The sequence below is a fragment of the Aplysia californica genome, unplaced genomic scaffold (genome assembly GCF_000002075.1).
Source record: "Aplysia californica isolate F4 #8 unplaced genomic scaffold, AplCal3.0 scaffold00198, whole genome shotgun sequence".
NCBI lineage: Eukaryota > Metazoa > Mollusca > Gastropoda > Aplysiida > Aplysiidae > Aplysia > Aplysia californica.
The window spans coordinates 771,774-785,088 of record NW_004797468.1 but is presented as its reverse complement, the minus strand read 5'-3'; the positions used below and the strand labels follow the sequence as shown (position 1 = coordinate 785,088).

At 39.8% G+C, this 13,315-nt stretch overlaps 1 protein-coding gene across 1 annotated transcript; it reads right to left on the bottom strand.

Moving 5' to 3' along the window:
• Positions 1-1,207: 1,207 nt before the first annotated feature.
• Positions 1,208-6,517, bottom strand: LOC101860496 (adenosine receptor A1). The gene is made up of 2 exons (XM_005098961.3): positions 6,112-6,517; positions 1,208-2,236 (listed from the first exon to the last, which is right to left on the bottom strand). Exons 1-2 carry the CDS (start codon positions 6,395-6,397, stop codon positions 1,416-1,418), a joined length of 1,107 nt encoding a protein of 368 aa, XP_005099018.2. The 5' UTR covers positions 6,398-6,517; the 3' UTR covers positions 1,208-1,415.
• Positions 6,518-13,315: the final 6,798 nt, after the last annotated feature.

Genomic DNA, 13,315 nt, shown 5'->3' with positions numbered 1-13,315 from the left:
AATTTAGCCCATTTTTCATGCTTTTTGGCTGTGTTTCAGAATGCCCTGCGCCGTTTCTATGATGCTGGTGCTTGCAAATTTGTCGCAGGGGCAAACTGTGTCTAGTCGTCAATGCGTGTGCCAAGTTTGGATGACTGATCTTAACAAGTGTGTGAGATATTGAAGTTTGAATTTGACAGGTGAAAACATAAGCTGTTCCTTGACTTTTTGGGGCGAGTTTATATCTCCCCCCTCTCTCTCTGTTTCATTTATAACACTGTGTGCTCAGTAACCTCATTGCAGTTGGTACGAATGAAATACTATGTCTGTCTGTCCTTGTTTTCTTGTAGATATATGTATGTCGTTTGCTGCTGGTGGAATGGACATGTATTGAATGTCAAATAAATGGAGAATATTATTGTCTCTGCAAATGTATTCAGGTGCATCAACATTGCCAAGGACAAAGACATTCTTTATTCATCTCACAGGGAGACATTTGTTTTGATCGCTTTGTTACAAAGGTTAGATCTAGGTGTACTCACACACGCACAACAAGACAGGACATTAGTAAACACATGTTTCACGTGCTGAAACAACCTGCTCCGTAAAACATTCTCTCTCTCTCTCCCTCTCTCTGTTTCATTTGTAGCACTGTGTGTTCAGTATAAACTTCACAGCAGTTGGCACGAATGAAATACTATGTCTGTCTGTTCTTGTTTTCTCAGAACTATTTCGTTTACTGCTGGTGGAATGGACATGTTGTATGAAATGTCAAATAAATGGAGAATATTATTTTGTCTGCAATGAACATATCTCTTACCACACCGTAGAATAAGGCGCTCGTCAATTTTTGGACATTCTCGTTCTAGTGCACAGTAGAATTGAAAATGGGCTGATCAAACAATGTCATGCTCTAAATGTGCCTGAACTACAACAGGGAACTGCTGCTTTTTCTTTCCTAATCCTTACTATCGTCATTTTCCTTTATTCTATTGTATGTTTAGTCACACTCTTGTGAACTCCTATTTCCGGGGTGCCTTGACAGTCGAAGCAGACTTTGTACTGCTAGAGCTAGAGAGGTGAGCAGAGTAAGTCTGATTCCCTGTAAGGACTTCTCTGTTGACGTCCACCCCTTGGCGCTCATATAACCTTATGCAGTTGCGAGTGTCGTAAAACCTCTACTTAAACTAAAACTAAAAGATTGGTCATGTTGATCAGTCTGTAATTTTAAATATGTATTTAGAAGAGAGAATGTTTGAGAGAATATGCACGTGCGGGTGAGCCCGCTCCCGAGTGTTTTGTGTGTGTGTGTGCGTGTGTGTGTGTGTGTGTGTGTGTGTGTGTGTGTGTGTGTGTGTGTGTGTGAGAGAGTGTGTGTGTAAGTGTGTATGTGTGTGTGTGTGTGATTTGTATTTTGTGAGCGTGTATCCAAAAAGTTATTTTTCCTTCTTGTTCCAAAATGTTTTCATAAACACTGCTTGATATTTCGAACTCATTTTCAGGTACACAAATATATTCACACTAGAGTTGATAGCTTCGGTTAGGGATGATAAAGACCAAACGACAAGAAACATATTTGGATAGACACCATCAACACGGAAACTTGGGTCGATCACCATGTAAAGAAACAAAAACGTTGAAGGTAAGGAGCACACGATGAAAATGACAGCGATCAAGGTCACCATTTTCACAACCTTTTGATCTTTGACCCCAACACCTCCCGCTGCACGATCAGACTTGGCTGCAGTGGCCTGCCGCCATTTTGTTTTACTGTTGAGTTTGACGACAAGAACGATGGTACAGCAGACGACGAAGACGAAAGAAAACGTCGTAGCAACAATGCCTTGGAAGAGAAACGTAATGGCTTCCAACTCTTCTCTCTCGGCTGTGAACGTGGCTTTTAGCACAGTAGCATTCGTGGTGTAATCGAAAATCGACTCAATTCCGTTTCCAAAGCAGAAGGGGACTACCATAGCAAACATGGCAATGTAGATGGAGATAATAATTATCTTTGTCCTTCCCGGTGTGATGATCGTCTTCACCTTCAGAGGGATAGCGATACATAGACATCGTTCGAAAGTGATGAAGGCGGTGATAATAGTAGCGATTTTGACAAAGGTGATATGGGGCATGCCCCCCGTGAGGCTTATGAGATCCATAGGGTCAAAGGGCAACTCAGAGTTGTAGAAGAGTGGGTTCAGGCAGATGCTTAGCCATATCATGGGCAACAGGGAGCACAGGTCAGACACAGCGAGCCCTGAAATGATAAACATTTTACGAGATGCAGTATACATTGTTCGGTAAATCATCATTTGTTGTTCGGTAAATCATCATTTGTTGTTCGGTAAATCATCATTTGTTGTTCGGTAAATCATCATTTGTTGTTCGGTAAATCTTCATGATCATCAAGTGCCAGATCAACAACAGACATAGGTGATCAAGGCTCTTTATTCATTCCTCTGTTCTGATGCTCTACAAAAAGCTACAATCCTGATCTTTCCCAGTCACCCATCTGTTTAAGCTCTCCAAGTAGGTTTCTCTGGGTCTACCCTTCCCTCGTTTGCTTTCAATTTTGCCAGTACGAGTTAAATGTTCAAGTCCTTTCCGTCTATCCAAGTGTCCCAGAAACTGCATTTGCCCTTTCTTGATTTTGTTTTTAAATCAGCGAGCAGCTCATGTGGGCATCCTCAAGTAATGCATCATTTGATTTTTTTTTCCTTCAAAGAAATTCTCAGCAGTCTCCTAAGAAACCACAGTTCTGTCACTTTTATTTCGTTTCCACTGTCTTTTGTGATTGTTCAGCGTTCACAGCCACAGAAGGGTTAAGCATACATAGAATCTTGCTTTTTGTATTCATTGAGACTTTTTTTTATTTTCCAGGATTGGGCTCATTTTATTGAAACTATCTTTCGTTTTCGTTATTCTTCTTTTTATTTCTGTGGACCGTTTGTATCATATTTAATTATATCTTACTACTAATGGAGCTAAGGCCAAATTTTGCGAACAGTATTTCTCAAAAACTGCTGAATGAAACTCTGCCAGTAAAAATAACTTGAAACGTAGTGTTGCACTATTGTATTATCATTAAGATCAAATGTGTAAGAAGGAAGCCCATTTTTAAGTTAAACTCAGTCCGTTTGTAGCGATCGCCATCATTTGCTTCGACATGTATATTCAGTGCGGAGTGTCGACTGCGCCGAAGGATAATTTTGTGTTCAGTTATACATTAAGTAGGTTTACGGGAATTCCCAGTTTCGGTCCCACGCTTTCGGCCGTCTTCTCACAGCTGGTTTGGAGCGCTCATAAAAGAAGCAGAAGAAGGAGGGGGAGGAGGAGGAGGAGGAGAAGGTGTAGGTGTAGATGGAGGAGGAGGAGAAATGAAGAAGAAAAAGAAGAAGGAGGAGGAGGAGGAGGAGGAGGAGGAGGAGGAGGAGGAGGAGGAGGAGGAGGAGGAGGAGGAGGAGGAGGAGGAGGAAGAGGAGGAAGGATGGGGGGGGGAGGAGGAGAAGAAGAAGAAGAAGAAGAAGAAGAAGAAGAAGAAGAAGAAGAAGAAGAAGAAGAAGAAGAAGAAGAAGAAGAAGAAGAAGAAGAAGAAGAAGAAGAAGAAGAAGAAGAAGAAGAAGAAGAAGAAGAAGAAGAAGAAGAAGAAGAAGAAGAAGAAGAAGAAGAAGAAGAAGATATTTTGTGTTCAGTGTGTTCGTGTGTAGATCTATGTCTAGATCTAGATCTAATACCAAATCTAGATCAAGATAAAACATCAAGTAGGCCTAACCCTTTTTAAAAAAGTGATTGAGCTGGAATTTTAGGAGAAAATGCCACGCCTTCGAAGAGGGGGAAGAAGTCTTACCCCTAGAGGTAGTCAAGAGGGGGTGCTACATTGATAAATTCAAAGTGAAATATTTATGTTTTGTTTCTTTCCTGTTTTCAGTCTTTTTCCAGTTCTTAACATTCCTAATACTTCCTCATTATTATTCCGTTCGTAGAACGGGTACTTTTACTAGTATCCTATAATAATTATTATATTAAAACTGTTTTTTTTATCTTTTCGCTTTTGCTTATTGGATTGAGGATTTACTGCTTATTTAATATAACCATACATTCTGTCTTCTTCATATCTCACAATACCTTTTACGTTTACTTTCCGTTACAACAGTATCTAGAACAGATTGAAAGTCTCTTTCTGAATCTACTATTAAAACTCTGCCATCGGCATATCTAATGCTATTATTATTTTTGTCGTTCAGTTTGAGACCTGAGCACTCTTCTGTTTTTTAAAGGATTGTTTCACCGTACATGTTAAAGAGGTCTGGTGACATAACACATCATTGCCTCTCTCCTCTTCTAATCTGCTTATATTGGCTGTACTCTCCCTCAATTCTCACAACAGCCTACTGGTCCAAGTACAAACATTCTTATAATTCTTAGATCTTTTTTTTTTATAAAATCTATGTCAAGCTCTTCCAATATTTTGAATAGGCCACCATCTCTAACTTTATCGAAAAACCTTTGATTAATCTATGAAACATTTATACAGGTGTTTCCATGATTCAATACATCTTTCCATTAAAACGATGCATGTAGAGTTTCTGGTGCCCTTATCAGTAGCAAAGCCGAATTGTGTTTTAGACATCTCTGCTCTTAGACTTTTTTCATTCTTTTCATTGTTACTCGCAGCTCGATTTTCATAAAATGACTCGTAAGATGTATTGTTCTATGCATCTCACATTCAGTGGCACGTGGTGTTATAGGTCTTAATCATGGATATCTTTTGGAATCTCACCGCTGACATGGATAGATTTTAAGGACTTTGTTGTCAGGACTGGATATCGCCAAGATGGTCCCTTTTTCGAGAGTACGAGGTATTAATTTTCTGAAGCACCTGTGCCACCAGGGTGTTTTCTACTCTCCACGACCATCTCACTTTTGGTGCGCGACTGCTTTGCAGCTTCCCTCCGTATCTGAAGGCCTCTCCCCTCTCCACCACCCGGGGACGGGCTGGGTAAAGTATGAGGACCCAAAACTACTTAAATAAATACGGTCTTCTATCTTTACCAATTTGGCGTATTTGATTCCCAAACTTGTTGTAGCCACTGTGTGTTTTTTGCTTTGATTAATGTTCTGGTTGGCCATGGCAGGTAACGCAGAAGCGGCTGCCTTCTAAATGGTCAAAATTGTGTTGATGAGGGCGTAAAGTATCTACCATTACATTCCTTTTGGTGTCTTTTTGAATATAATGGGTATTTTGTCCCTTTAGTTCATTAACATTTATGTTTTATTTAAGGAGACGCGGAGAGAAATTGTCGTCATGAGCTGAGAAATGGAAGGTTTGTTTGTTTGTTTGTTTGTTTTGTTTGTTTGTTTGTTTGTTTGTTTGTTTGTTTGTTTTTTGTTTGTTCGATTACTATTATTATTATTTTATTTTATTTTATTTTATTTTATTTTATTTTTATTTATTTATTTATTTATTTATTTATTTTTTAAATTTATTTATTTATTAATTAATTAATTTATTTATTTATTAATTAATTAATTTATTTATTAATTATTATTTTTTTTTTGGGGGGGGGGGTCGTGCACCTGAACAAACGTTTTGTCTTTCAAAAAAGTCATGCGAGAGTAAAAAGAAAACAACGGTCAGAAGTTGGAAATGGACAGTGCCTATTGTACTAATTTGTACAGTGAGAGTTTTTTGTTCCGTGGGTTTTTTCTTGCGTGCTGTTGCGTTTTGCCCTTTTCATCTCTCAAAAAGTTTTGTTTGGAATTCACTGCTTGAGTCGCCCATTGTCATATTTATAATGTTCCAAACCAGTAGCGCTTCTTAAATTCTCGGGTTTCTTCATAACGCGAGGAAATCGCAAGGACACAATTTTTTTTCTCCCCTGAAACAAAGAAGAGTTCTGGGCATAGATCTATAGCAAAAGCACAGCTTGCTGACGTATGGTAAATGTGCTGGGTGCTATATTCTATATATTTCAACATTGCGTCTATTATATCTACCTCACTTATGTGTGGTATGTTCTAGTTCCAGACCGTTTGATAGATAAATTATTAGTTTCAAGTAAGTGTAGATTTGGTTATTTGTTAGAAATTGTTAGTAACTTTACTGTAGACATGTGACAACTGCCGTCTCACCCATGAGGCTGATGTTCATACTGTCCTGAAAGCCTTGCTTGGCAAATACCACAATGTTGATGATGTTGGAGGCCACGCCGAACAGACTGACGAGACCACAGATGACCACAATGTTGACCACTTGGAAAATTAACCACTGCTCGTCGCTTACGATATTTTCATGAAATGAACCAGAAGGTGATGATGTCGTCATTGGCAAGCTCATTTTCAGGTCTCGAGAGTAAGTTGAACTGTTTCCCCACAAATGGGAAATCGACATTCTGGGTGGGAGAGACGTGTGAGACATCGACACCACAGTTACTTTAGCGCTACACTCCTCCCCTATTTCAGGCACACACCTTGATTTATACACCCAGTACAAAGGAACCCAGGGCTTAATTAAAGACAAAAAAGATAATTTAACTATGCTTTATCTTTGTGTTCCTGCATTGCACCCTAACATTATTGCAGCTATTTTTAATAAGTGAACGATTTTAGATTATATCATTAAAATTGTCTAACAAGAATGTATTACTTGTTATAATATCCGTGTCTTATTTATAATTGTATAGATTTGTTCAGTCATACCGAACATCAGGGCCAGCAGTCTATAGCAACCTTAGTTCTAATTATTTGAGTGAACATTCAGCACATAATTATAAAGATCTGAATGTCACAGTCATCGTAGTGACAATATCGACCTTCAATAAAAAGGCGTAATTGTCTTCGTTTGTCAGACTTAAAATACAACTCTTTGTTTCGTCTGACTCTGCCCCCGTGCTCATTACCACAACGGATTAAAAAAAAAATTGTATCTTGTTATAGGTCGACCGTCAGGAGCCCGGAGATGGGTGGGCTACATTTTTTTTTTGCCAGTCATTAAAAAGTCGGCCCGCAGTCGAAATTTGAAACACAGCGCATGTTTGATCATCGACTTGAGCTCATGTCATTCATCATCAACCTTTCTCAATCTCATCCTGGATCAGGATATAGGCCACGAACAAACACTTTCCACCTTTCCCTGTCCTGGGCTAGTCGCTTAGTGTCTCCATGTCTTCCCACTTATACACCCATTTCCGTGACTCTTCTCCAGGTTCAACGTGGTCTTCCCCTTGATCTTTTACCCTGTGGGTTCCAATCTAACACTTTTCTTGTTATGCAGCTGCTTGCCTTCCTGAAATTGTGTCCAATCCATCGTCAACACCTTCTTCCCACCTCATCTCTGACTGAGCTCTGTCTCGTTCTTCTTAATACTTCCTCGTTGTTAATCCTGTCTGTCCATCTGATCCTCAGTAGCTTCCTCAGACACTTTTTCAAGAAAACCTGGATTCTCTTTATGCATTTCTGAGATGCGTGCCATGTCTCACATCCACACAAGACTGATTTCACATTTGAGTTGAAAATTCTAAATTTTGTCCGTAGTGAGATATCCCCGATCCTCTAAATCCTGTTCAAAGAAATTTAATGCAGTCTGTGCTTTTCCAATGCGGGACTTTATTTCAGCGCCTGCTCCTCCCTCTCTCTGTCAAGTGTACTCCCAAGATAACAAAAGGATTCGACGTCTTCCAGCGCATTTCCCTCTACTGTGACCTGCTCCTTTCGTAGTGCATCTATCCTTAGGACTTTTGACTTTCCGGGGTGGATCCTCAATTCAACAGACTCTGATAGGCGGCTGTTTAAAATTGTTGTCTTTGTGTGTAACAGAAGCGCCAAGTCATCTGCAAAGTTCAGATCGTCCAACTGTGTCCATGGGGTCCACTGTATACCGTTTCTATGTCCTCTGGTGGTTTCCTTCATCAGCCAGTCGATTGCCAAGATAAAGAGGTAGGTTGATAGCAAACATCCCCTCACACCGGTCTTGATGCCAGTGAGCTTGCCATCATATATAACCCTGCAACTTGTCCCTTCGTACATGCTCCTGATGAGGTTAACCAACTTCTATGGGATTCCATGATGTCTCAGTCCTCAGTATATTTGAGCTCAGTTTATCGTTTATAATTATTTATTTGCCTGAAATTGACATTTTCACTGGTGTGAATAGTCTCTCATGCGCCGTATCTTTGGGAGTTTGTCTTTCTTTGTTGGGTTTTTCTGGGTTTTAAAATGTATGACCCATCGACACAATTTATTTGGATCATATATGGGGCGGGCTTCGACTCTGCCTGTCAAGGTCTATCCGGGCTGAGAGGAATATAATGTCACAGCAGAAAGATCGAGATACTCGATAGCAAATCCTCTCCACATGGGACTCGAACATGTGTCTTCTACGTGTGACGGCGAGCGCCATGACGTCACTTACACCACAGATGCTGGTGACCTTTCAGTGTATTGTGGAAGGGTGGAAACTTTGTCTAAATGCACAGATACAAGGGTCTGAACCAAGCATAATGAGAAATAATATAAACAACCACAATATATAACTGATTAATTGAAGGGCTTGTTCTATACCAAGGCTCGGTCACATTTCCAGAGTTTCGAGAAAATGGAAAAAAACATGATTTTGATAACGACGGCTGCTTGAGAAAAGAAGGTTTTCTTAGCATGAAGGATACACCATTGTTGCTTTCTGACAGTGTTGTAGCAGCCTATCTACTATCTCTAGCAGAAAAGGCAACAACAAAAAAGGCAGAACATTCTTATTTTCTTGGATTCGATACCATGGTTGAGTCCATGCTGCTGAACTGAACCGCCCTTTAGACCTGACGAACCACGGCGCACGAAATCAGTTGAAATCGCGCCTTTTAGTTGTACCGCGGCTCCTGCCGCCTGGCGGTGATTTATCACCTCGCCCGGTACCTGCTGACCTTTTTTTATTGAGGTCATTTGACTTTGACCCCGTCGCACCGTTATAAACTGGGGTGCGTTCTTGATAAAATCGTCTCATTTACTGTCTAAATTACAGTGGTGCCGTAAGACCCACCAAGTAGTTTTAATTTATAATTTATAGACTTTAGCAACAGCATTTCTCAACCTTTAAAAGGAAGTCCCAGTCTTCTACGTGTTGTACCAAGTGTTCTACACGTGTCTGTTTGCTGCCTGTGTAACACGCTTTTCTTATTTCAAACTGAGGATAAATAATCATTTATTACAACAAAACGGTGCATTGAATTTTTGGGGGGGGGGGGGGGGGAATTCGATGTGTGAGTTCATTAATAAATCATGTTTTGAGTGTATAAATTTCAGTACTACCGCAGTTGTGGTTGTTAAGCTACATCGGATTATTATGTTGGGCCCCCGAATTTACTAACATTATTGACGTATACAACGAAGACCTTAAAATGGAGCACACCCCTGAAAGTCATGTATCCGCTTTAAACTGTCTGTGTAGAGTGTGCGGAAGGCTGAACATTACAGGGAAGCAGAGATAATCCTTTAAAAAGCCGTATTTGTGTTCGGAAATAGCCAGTGACCTCTTCCTTGTGTTTGGGTTGAGTATCAAAGATGATGCTAGTAATAAACACTCCAAATTTGTGTGTTTGAAATGCTATAAAACAATGCATGACGCTAAACGTCGAAATAGTGCAGTGTCCCTACAAACACTAAGAAACACGTTTGACAGCAGTCAACACATCTGGTGTGCTTACAATGAAAACTGTGATGCAAAAACATGCACAGTCTGTGAACAGAAAAGGCTGCTCTCTCTTGGCTGTGCAACAGTAAAGCCCCGTGACCCCCAGTCTCACTCCAGCAGCCATGAAAAATACACACACCAAGCTAGTCCTAGCACCAACATTTCTGAGACAGACACAACCACACAGAGTACATAGTACATGTACCCGTGCTCTCACCACAGACTCAACACAACAAAACGACCCACACACAAGTACAAGTCAGACTTTCCACCCCCACCCTCAGTCTGTTGTCCCAGTCAGTGACCAACACGTAGGTGTACAACATGCAGACACAATGGTTCAGGACAGTCACATCGTAGCTCACACCGACACAGTCAGAGCACATCGGTCACAAATTCTCCCATACCGCATGATAGCAGTTGTGAGCACAGCGTAAGCACTGTCCGTGTTTCTCCATCGTCATCATTCACACCCACTAAAGGCCAAACATTTTCTGCGACTCTCTTGGCTTCATCAACTCCAGCCCAGATACATGAAACATTTAGGCCTACCCAAGACAGCACAACATCTCCCATGATCAAAGACATAGAAACCATCAGCCATGCAATGAGTAAGACAGAGACGCACCCACTCACTAAAAAAGAAGAACAATTAACAACAAGACTTGTAAAGAGAATAAAACCTATAGTCTACGCCATGATTCCTATGGAGTTATTGTCTTTCAAGTGAGGGAAATATGTGGATATAATATATATTTACGACAATGTGATGCATAGATCAACCATTTTGAGGTCACACAAACTGCGGTAGCAGTGAAATTTGGTGAGTAGATACCCTTATGTGTTCCGTTTGTGTCCCTTAAAGATGAACTAATCCTGATGCTCAGTTTTCTAATTATCGGCGTTCATTACATCATAACTAGAAACGATAATGGGAGTCAGACATGACCATCTTGCACTGTCTGTTACAACTAAACAGACCAATACTGATTCTCTTTGTTTTTGAAATATCATGAAAAAGACTTGGAACTACTGATGCCCGCATGCAGTGATGTCTTTAAGTCAATGTTATTGTGTTAATTAGGGCTCAATTCAGAATGAAAAATACGATTTGCTAAACCTTCAGCGCGGTCACGCTGACCGAAGAATGCCCACGCGATGACCCCGTTCACCGTCACAAGTCAGCGCGCCACTGGTTACCTGAGTTCTCAACTAAAGTATCCTGTTTCTGTGCGCTTCAATACTGGTGATAAGTCCAAGTCAGTGGGTAGTCTATTCCACATAGTCATCGGCGTTGTCTTCGTTAATATCAGACTGGAGACTTTCTTAGAAGAGTCTAGCATCTGTGGGAATGATCTTGGTACTGCGGAGTTCCAACAAATCCTTCAACTTTGCCTCCTTATCAGCAGGGGTTAGTTGAATTCGGCATTTATCTTAGTCGAGATAACAACAGATAACAACCGATAACAACTGATAACAACATATATCAACTGATAACAGCGAATAACAACAGACAACAACAAAATAACAAAAAGAATATATCAACACAAACGTCCTAATTTAGTTACTTTTACTTCATTTTTAAGGTAGTCAGTTGTTATTTTGTTGTTATCTGTTGTTAGTTGTTGTTATCAGTTGTTAGTTGTTGTTATCTGTTGTTAGTTGTTGTTATCAGTTGTTAGTTGTTGTTATCTGTTGTTATTTGTTGTTATCAGTTGTTAGTTGTTGTTATCTGGACAAAGATAAATTGGTGGGGTATTTATTTTTGTCGAGATAACAACAAATAACAACTGATAACAAAAAAAAAAAAAAAAAAAGACAAATATCAACACAAAACGTCCTAATTTAGTTACTTTTACTTCATTTTTAAGGTAGTCAGTTGTTACGAGGGAGAGTAAAAAAGTAATGCAAGCTCGTTTTGATCCCTCAATTATTCTTTTCGACGACTGTACAGGTGAAAGTCTGAAGGTGCCAAATCAGGAGAATCAGCTGGATGTGACATTCCCAAACGGGGTCATTGTCTCCCTTGTTCTGGTATTCGTATGCAGGCGGGCATTGTCGTGGTGAAAAAAAACACTCTTTCCATTTTCAAATTTGGTCCGAATCGTCGAATTCTCACTAATTTCAGTCGTTTCAGAGTTTCAATGTAGGCTTCAGAATTGACAATTGTTCCTCGTGTTAAAAAAATGAATGTCCCAAAACACGGTTGCCATGATTTTTTCAGCTGATTTTCAGGGACTATGCTTGTCTGACGAGCACATGGGCACCTCTTCCTCTTCTTTCGGTTCATTGCTCAAACGTGTAACCCACCTATATAGAGACATACAGTGCCAAAATCTAGAGCTTGGTCCCTGTAAACATTTTGAAGTATCTTTTTGGATGTTACCGATGTATTCTCCTTATAAAACAAGAAAGTCAATCACAGCTCTTTGCCTCTGACAGACCTCCAAGGGGGAAGCCATTTTGATGTGACGCCATTCAGGCACAAATCAAAGAAACTTGAATTTTAACAGTTTGAGTTCAAAAGTACATGTGCGGGTAATTTGATGCTAAATTGTACAAAATGACGAACAACTTGCATAACTTTTTGGCTCACCGTAGTATTTGTTCTAATCAGTTGTTATCTGTTGTTTTCTGTTGTTATCTGTTGTTATCTGTTGTTAACTGTTGTTATCTGTTGTTATCTCGACAAAGATAAATACCCCACCAGTATTTATCTTTGTCGAGATAACAACAAATAACAACTGATAACAACAAATAACAACTGACTACCTTAAAAAAACAAAATATAAAAAGTAACCAAATTAGGACGTTCGTGTTGATATTTGTAGTTATTTTATTGTTATCAGTTGTTATCAGTTATTATTTGTTGTTATCTCGGCAAAGATAAACACCGAAATCGAAAGTAACAATTTATCGAGGAAAAAACCCCGGAATTAGGACGTTCGTGTTGATATTTGTTGTTATTTTGTTGTTGTCTGTTGCTATTTGCTGTTATCAGTTGTTATTTATATAATTGTTGTTATCAGTTGTTATCTGTTGTTATCTCAATAACGATAAATACCCGTTGTATTTCTTCTCTGCTGTGGGAACAGATCGAATCCCACGTTTGAACAATAGCACTTTCTTCCACGGTTCCACTTCGTTGACAGTGTACGGGCACCAAATTTCTGTTGCGTGAGGTTCCAGTGTTAAGTAGAGTGTGTACTGTCTGGCTCATCGCTTTGACTTTGTTCATCAGAGAACCAGTGGACATTGCTGAAAAAAAGTTTACTACCAGAGGTGTCGTTGAATATATAATTATAGATCTAGACTTCTGGAGGCACTCATTGGCACATTTCATGCAGTCCAAAATGTCCTTCCTTGGATGAAATTCACAATAAAAGGTGTGATTTTCTACTTTCTTGGATTGTTTTCAATAGTGGGAATCACGGCTCGCTCCAGATTTCCTCCTTTCACAACAAAGTCCCCATCATTGGGCAAGAAAATGTCCCCATCATTGGGCAAGAAAATGTCCCCATCATTGGGCAAGAAAGTGTGACCTCTACGCAGAAAAATGTGATAGACCCTATAGTACATGCTTTTTTCGATGAGTGAGTGAAGGAAAGCTATCATTCCCTTATTCCTGTTCTGTCTAGCACACACACACACACA